The sequence below is a fragment of the Anolis sagrei genome, chromosome 3 (genome assembly GCF_037176765.1).
Source record: "Anolis sagrei isolate rAnoSag1 chromosome 3, rAnoSag1.mat, whole genome shotgun sequence".
NCBI lineage: Eukaryota > Metazoa > Chordata > Lepidosauria > Squamata > Dactyloidae > Anolis > Anolis sagrei.
Window position 1 is genome coordinate 226,386,014 of NC_090023.1, and position 7,622 is coordinate 226,393,635.

General features: G+C 39.9%; 1 protein-coding gene across 1 annotated transcript; it reads right to left on the reverse strand.

Moving 5' to 3' along the window:
- Window positions 1–1,187: 1,187 nt before the first annotated feature.
- Window positions 1,188–6,642, reverse strand: NRROS (negative regulator of reactive oxygen species). The gene is made up of 3 exons (XM_060767987.2): window positions 6,431–6,642; window positions 4,615–4,726; window positions 1,188–3,330 (listed from the first exon to the last, which is right to left on the reverse strand). The coding sequence occupies exons 1-3, from the start codon at window positions 6,433–6,435 to the stop codon at window positions 1,375–1,377; spliced, it is 2,073 nt and encodes a 690-aa protein (XP_060623970.2). The 5' UTR covers window positions 6,436–6,642; the 3' UTR covers window positions 1,188–1,374.
- Window positions 6,643–7,622: the final 980 nt, after the last annotated feature.

The following is a 7,622-nucleotide window of genomic DNA, read 5'->3' on the forward strand; positions in this document are numbered from 1 at the left end:
GTCCTTGCTAGCATAACCAAAGGAGAGAGAGGAACAGAGTTGCTGTCCAGCATTCCACAGTTCTGATTTAAATTGAAAGGAATTACATGTTGGGACAGTAGAATCCCTTCACCCATGCTACTGGTTGACATGCCACACTCTGCAAGTACAAAACACTAGCCCTATTTAATAGTTCTCTTTGAGGTTAAGTAAACATGCAAGGAAAGGAATATGTGAGCCCTGTCTTTTCCATTGTCACCATTAAGGTCCTCCATGCAAGTCAGACCCCTCAACATTCAATATTCAGTACTCCATGGGAGGGGTCCACACATAGGAGTCTTTCTGCTTCATAATTCTCATTTTGTGAGATGGTGGATCTCCCCTTATCATGTTTTTTATTTATCTCCGAGGAATGCAACTGAATAAGGTTACTTCCTGGCTTTCTTTGAACATTAGATTCAATCGCAGAAAACTGCTCAAAAGTAATTGTCAAGAAGTGAGTGTGCCAGCTAAGTTAGTATAAAAGGAAATAGAAAGGCAATGGGCTGTAGCCCATGAAAGCTTATACTAAAGTAAATTTATTACACTTAGAGACACAACAGCTCTGATTGAAATCAATTAAGTCCAACATAATAAGTGAGAGTAGAGCCCAGATTTTGCTCCCATCACCATCTGTTTCTTTCCGCGCAATCCTGAAAATGCTGATCGCTGTTCATGTTGCTACCTTCATATCTGACCCAGCATAAACATTTGAGTTTAACTTTGCAACCTATTCCAGTCTGCATGTCTCTTGGTTTCTCCATATTCCCTATTTTAAATACACAAAGTATACTCTGACTGTTTTTTCACCTTAACAAGTTAGGAATCCATGGTGACACCCATCAAATGTGAGCAACTAAAAATGTGTGCAACCCAGAAAAAACAGAGAAGCCCATCCTCCTATTCCCATTAATTGTCTCATTAATGTTTCCATTTAGTTTCCATTTAGGTTCCATTTAGTGTGTAAACCATATTGATATGGAGGTATGGGAAATGTTCCTCCAAGAAGAAAATGGCATTTGCTTGCTTAAGAATTCCATGTTTTTGAACAAGAATTCCATGTGTACAAACATCATGGCTCCTTCTCAAAATAGGTTTTTCACATTTGTCTTTTGTGCCTGGAATGGACTTTTCTTTCTATTCTGGATTAACAGTATTACCGTCTAGCATCCTTCCACTCATAACTTTTATTAACCAACATATTTTCCAATTACATTAGGACAATTCTCTATGCTAGTTGGACAGCTTCTTATTGCCACATTATTGTCACTTGTTGGAACCACATTACAGTATTGTAATTTCCCCATCCTGTTAAGCCTGTTCATGAGGCTTAATCTCTTATTTCTTCTCGTCACCTTAATATGAACTAGATGTTCTATACCTGCGTTTTACCATTTGAAAAAGTCTTTCTCTGAAAGTGAGAAAGATTATGCTGAAGGCAACCAGTAGAGCCAAAAAGGTAGGCAGAGTGAGCACCAGATACACCAAAGCCATATCTGCCGTTAGCCATTTGCAGTTTTGGATGACAGATTCAGGTAGATTCGCTGCATTAAAGAACCTGGAAGAGTAGTTACAAGTGACTTGACTCATGTCTGCAATGTGTACATGTCCAAGTCTGTGGAGAGAATCCCTCCACCCCAGTTTGCAGCAGTCATAGAGATTCTGGCTGAGGTAGATCACACGCAAACTCTTCCCAAGTTGCTTTTCCATGACATGCAGAGGTAGGAAACGGAGACGATTTTGCCTAAGGTTCAGAGTGTGCAGTTTTAAACCTGATAATGATTCAGGAAATATGTCAAGAGAATTTTCAGATAGATCCAAGTCTACCAAATTCTGAAAAGCAGAAAAATCTATCTTTGCACTTGGTGCAAAGAAGCCAGTGTTCCGAAGAGAGAGTATCTGCAGGGATGTTGCAATGTCTTCCAGAGGTCCTAAGCCATTGTAGAGCACCTTGGGATTGCTTGATAGATCTAACTGTACTAGGGAGGTCCCCTTGAAGGCATGCCTGACCAATTCCTTCAACTCACACCCAGCCAAGAAAAGATTTCTCAAAGAGCCTGCATTACTAATATTTACACAACTGGGATTTCCAGCATCATGTGAGTTACAAATCTCTATTGGGTTGTTACTGAGGTCAACTGTAGTGATCTTCGTTGTGTGGGTAAAGATTTTAGCAGGCAATCCATGCAACCTATTGCTGCGTAGATTAAGGCTCCTAAGGTAGTTTAAGTTACCTCTTGGATCCAAGTTCATCTGTAGATCTGAAAGCTGGTTATAGCTAAGATCCAAGTCAATAAGATTCTTCAGCCCTTCCTTCTCCCACAGGTTCAGTGTCTTTAAGCAGTTGTGGCTGAGGTTCATGTGTGCAAGCAAAACCATCCCTTCAAAAAACCAGTCTGGAATATACCAGAACTGGTTCCAGCTAATGTCCAGAAAAGTCAGAGAAGAGAGGTTGCTATGACTGTTTTCTTCCCAAAGTTCATGCGTGGTGATGTTGGTGACATTGCCATCCAGAAACAGCAGTTGGACTGAGCTCTCAGAACGATTATAAAGATTTTGATAGAAGTTCATTTTATTGTGTGTTAGCAGCAAAGTTTTCAGCTTATTTCGCTTAGGTAAGAATGGGAAGAATAGGAGTTGGTTGTAGGAAAGATCTAGTGTTTCTAGTGCAAAGGCAGCATCATCCTCAGCAGCAAAGAACCACTCAAGGTGATTGTTGCTGACATTTAAAATCTGGAGTTGGGTCAAGTCAAACCCCACAATGCATGGGATATAGTTATAGGCCAGATTAAGCTGTTGCAGCCCTCTCAGCCCTTCAAATGCACCCGCCTCAATCTCAAAAATGTAGTTCTGCTGTAAATCCAGATGCCACAAGTTAGGCAGGTTCTGGAAATGTCTGTCATCCAGTCTCATGATGGCATTCCTTGCTAGAGACAAGGATTCTAGTGATGACAAATGCTGGATCATAGTATCCACCATATCCTCAGTGAGCAGGTTTCCAGAGAGGTCCAGCTTCCTGAGAGCAGGCAAAGTCCTTAGAGCAGCTGCTGTCACAGAATAGTTCATGGCAAGGACATTGTTGGCCAAAGATAGATGTCTAAGACTCCAAGTCCCAAGGAAGGCCCCTGCTTGAATGATCTCCAACCCATTGTCACACAGGCTGAGAGTTTGCAGGTCTTGATACTGTACTAAAGATTCATTCTTTAGCATCTCTATATGATTAGTATCAAGGAAGAGTTTCTCTGTTCCAGCAGGCAAATCTTCTAAGATGGAGGTTAGACTCTTCCCATTGCAATTCACAGTTCTCTCTTCCTGAAGTATGAAACAGAGATACAAAGATTTGTAGATTGACTGGTTAATAAAAATGATGCAGCGGTTGAAACAGAAATGAGCATGATGGTTAAAACTGCCAGATACGCTGCCAGTTAATTATGTAAAGAATTTATTTGTGGGATGTCACAGGGCAGGACTGGCTCAGAAATGTGATATTGGCCAGCAACAGTACAGCCTCTTGCATCAACCAGTGAATAACCTACATGCAAGTACTTCATGAAAAGATTCTAAGAGATCCACATTTTTATGTCTGCAATAAAGTATCAAGGATGATGCTCTTATAAAAACTTAAGAGAAACCGGATTAGATCATACTACATGAGTATCTAATCCAACATTTATTTTCCCCAATGGAAAATCAGATGCCAATGTGATTGTTCTAAAGACTGCTCATGTTTTCCTAGCAAGTATCATATTTCATAACATAATAGTCGCCATTGTATAATAGTTGCAGCCCTATTTTTGGCATGCCAAAATTGGTATTTTAGTATTCCTCACATAATAGTCACATCCTTGTTTTAGACAGTCTACCTGTTGTAAACAGTCTAGCATTCCCTTCTACGTATCTTACTACCCTGTCCAAAACAGCTTTACCTACTCACACTTGCCCATCTGTGTGGTCACCTGACCGCCCACTGCCCGGCACTTCATGTACTCACATTCGCCTATCCATCTGCTCACCCATACATTTGCTTGCCCACCCACCTGCCCACTGCTTCACTCACTCACTCGATCCCCATCCATCCACTGCTTCATTCACCATGGTAGGTGGGTTGGTGAGCAGATGGATGTACGAGTGAGTGAGTGAGTGAGTGAAGTGGGTGGGTGGGCAGATGAGTGAATGGATGGGTGAGCAGATGGATGAACAAGTGAATGAGTGTGTGAGTGAAGCAGTGGGTGGGTGGGAGGACTAGCCGATGCATGGGCAAGTGAGTGGATGAGTGAGTGAATGAAGTACTAGCCAGTGGGTGGGTAGGTGGATGGGCAGGCAGATGGATGAGCGTATGAGTGAAGCACCCTTACTAAAAGGGAGCAGGCAAGTAGGTAAAGCTGTTTAGGGTAGTGCTTTGAACAGAGATTTAATAAAACATTATTGTGTTGGTACATAAAACTGACATGAATTTTCCCCCTCATATAATAATCACACACTCCTTTTTTGCCCAGAAAGTAATAAAAAGTATGACTATTATGTGATGTAATACAGTACCTTACTGAATAAATCTCTCCCTCTTGTTTTCAAAAACTTATACAAAAAGGCACTCACCAGTTTGCAGAGTTGATGATAGGCTGGAGGTTTGATTTCCCATCCTGTATCTACAAAAGCTACACACAAGGAGATGCTCAGAACTATCATTGCCATCTCAACAGCCCACCTCCTGCAAAGAAAAGAAAACAGAAAAAATATATTTAAGAAAATATTCCCTGCCTTTTCTTAGTTCTATTTTATTGCATTTTATATTACAGAAAAAGATTTGACCACTCCTAGAAGGCATATATGTCAAGGCCTGCAAGTCATTTTAAACAAATGAATATTTGCTGCCTAAGATCTTCTATCTGTCAAAGGACTCGAGCTCTGATGGAAAATATTTTCCCTATGCTTTCCCTATGTATGTCATTCTGCTGTACACATTCAGTTCATGAAGGATAAGCAGATCTCAAGAATGCCAAATCCATTTTTCACAAAGGCTCCAAGATGCTCCAGTCAGAGCCAAGTACAAAAGACAAAGAATTAATGAACAGGTTTCCTCTACACATATCCTGAGCCTAACAATTTGCTTTCACATTATCAGAACTGAACTCAGTTTAGGAGTGCTTTTATGTCCCTCAAGTTCGCTCCATCCAGGAGTCTATTTTTTTTGGGCATATTTTTATTCAATTGAGAGTCCTGTCAATCTATTACAAATCACACAAAGATCTACCAGTAGAACCAGGAGCCCATCCACTACACAATTATAGCACTATTATTCCCCTTTAACTGCCATGTTAACTGCCATGAGTCCCCCTTCGGGGGGCGGGGGGGAGAAGGGAAAGGTATAAATATAGGAAATAAATAAATAAATAAATAAATGTTTCCATCCTATGGAATTATCAGATTAGCAGTTTAGGGAAGGATATTTAAGAGTCTCATAAAGAGCCTTTCCAAACTACAAACCTCACAACTTCGTAAGATGGAACCATAGAGTTTAAAGTGGAATAAAGCACTACAATTGCATGGTGTGAATAGGCCCCTGATTTGCCTTCTGTCCCCATATGCTTTACCCAACATGCTCAGAGTCAACATTCGTTCATTCTGATGTTTAACTAGGCATTCTTTCTTGAAATATAATAGATTATAAATAGTTACTCATATCTATACAGTAGTTTAATCTGAAGGGAGACAAGTACTGTAGTTTTATAAGAGTGTTCCCTTTCTAAAGAGATATACAAATATTAAATTTGTCCTGCTGTCACCTTTGATCAAGCACAGAAACTTCTCAGCAAAGCAAAACTAGGACACACACTTCAAACCCTCAGCTCTCAAAATGTCATCTTGTCTCTAGAACAAAGCTCCAGAAGAAATTATATGTGTGACACTAATGATTCTTGGTTAGATTAAAATATAGAAATATTATTTCTTCCCAGAATCCCGTAGCCAGCTAAGACACTGAAATGAAGCTGTTGGGAGAATGCTAGTTTAGTTGGAGTACTTGTATTTTCTGAAGCTAAATTTTCCGGAAACCACTGTTAGCCCAACAAAAAATGAGGTGGTGCAGTAATAGATTAAACCCATCTTTAGGTCCAAGTACACTGAAAGCACAAGATCCTTTCTGATCTTCGAAGGATCAGCCCTGGTTAGTATTTGTACTAGGGGTTGTCAAAGAATGGCAAGTGCCATAGCTTATATTTCAGAGGAAGACAATGGCAAACCACCTCTGAATATTCATTATATAAGAAGTAAAATTCCCAGGGTCACCTCTAGTTGATATGAATACCATACGTGGCATAGTTGTTCAGTACTAAACAGCAACCGCCACATGTTTTTCACCTGTTATACCTTCTTAATGCAAAGATTGGAAACGCATTTTGGAGTTGTTACTCACCGCATGGAGTAATGTGCTCAGCTTTAGGAAAGTCATTCTGCATCAGCACCTGTCTTTGGGTCTTTCAGTATATCTGAAATCAATCAGTTAAAGAAGATTAGCTGTTTGCTCTCTCTTAACATCAGATTAATTTAGAACTTGCGGAAGGAACTAACGGAAACAGCCGTCACATGGACTACGGTGGAAGTTGCAAGCTGCATCACCCTGCCACCCTCCCCCATCCCAGGCTCAGTAGTTGCACACGCAAAAGTTGCATATGTGCAAGTCACTTGATGAAAGAGCCCAGAAGGGAAATGAGAGGAAGGAAACCGGGCAGGGTGAATTTGTAACCACTTGCTGAACCAAGGTGAAATCTCCCCAGTGAGGATTCATTAGTTTCCTTTCTTACAAACAGCTCTCAGAGTCTTGCAGCAATTTTTAATCTAACGAATACATGTTGGCATAAGGTTTTGTGGCCTACGGTTCATGCCAGAATGGATTCCAATCTTGGATACTCCATATCATTAAAAAAATACATTAGCCTGTAAAAGACCTACAAGATGGTTGCTTTTCCTGTGGAAGACCAGTTTGGATGCTCCTCCAGAGGTGATTCCTATTTAATGTTACTCATCAGCTTTGCTTTGAAACAGAGCACTAAGGGCCCTTCCACATAGCTCTATATCCCAGAATATGAAGGAAGAAAATCCCGCATGATCTGCTTTGAACTGAAATATATGGTAGTGTGACTTCAGATAACCCAGTTCAAAGCAGATATTGTGGGATTTCCTGCCTTGATATTCTGGGATATAGAGCTGTATGGAAGGGCCCTAAGAAATTTGGATAAGAATAAAGTCTGAGAAATTTTATCTGAAAGTCTAAAGTCTGAGTAGAATTTTCAGAACACAATATTATGCCTTAAATCACATCATTGTATTATGATGCTGTGATCTGAATATGGCATGCATTTGGGCTATCTAAGACCTTTTCCACTATTTTTTAAAAAAACCCAACAACAATCCATAATAGGATTTTTCTTTCACCTTTTTTTCTAACCACATTAGTGTTTGTTGATATTCTTCCATGCATCCAATTCATTTGAAAGTACTATATTTTATTCTTATTCGTATTATATATTCAAGTTTTAAGAGATATGCAGTGGAATAAATGAAATAATGCAGCAATATAACAAATCAAGTTAGACTATCACTACAAT

What these genes read in the sequence shown, in the direction of transcription:
- NRROS (XM_060767987.2), bottom strand. An exon ending in ATCATCAACTCTGCAAACTG is followed by an intron (nt 3,331 to 4,614) that starts GTGAGTGCCTTT and finishes TTCATACTTCAG; the next exon opens with GAAGAGAGAACTGTGAATTG.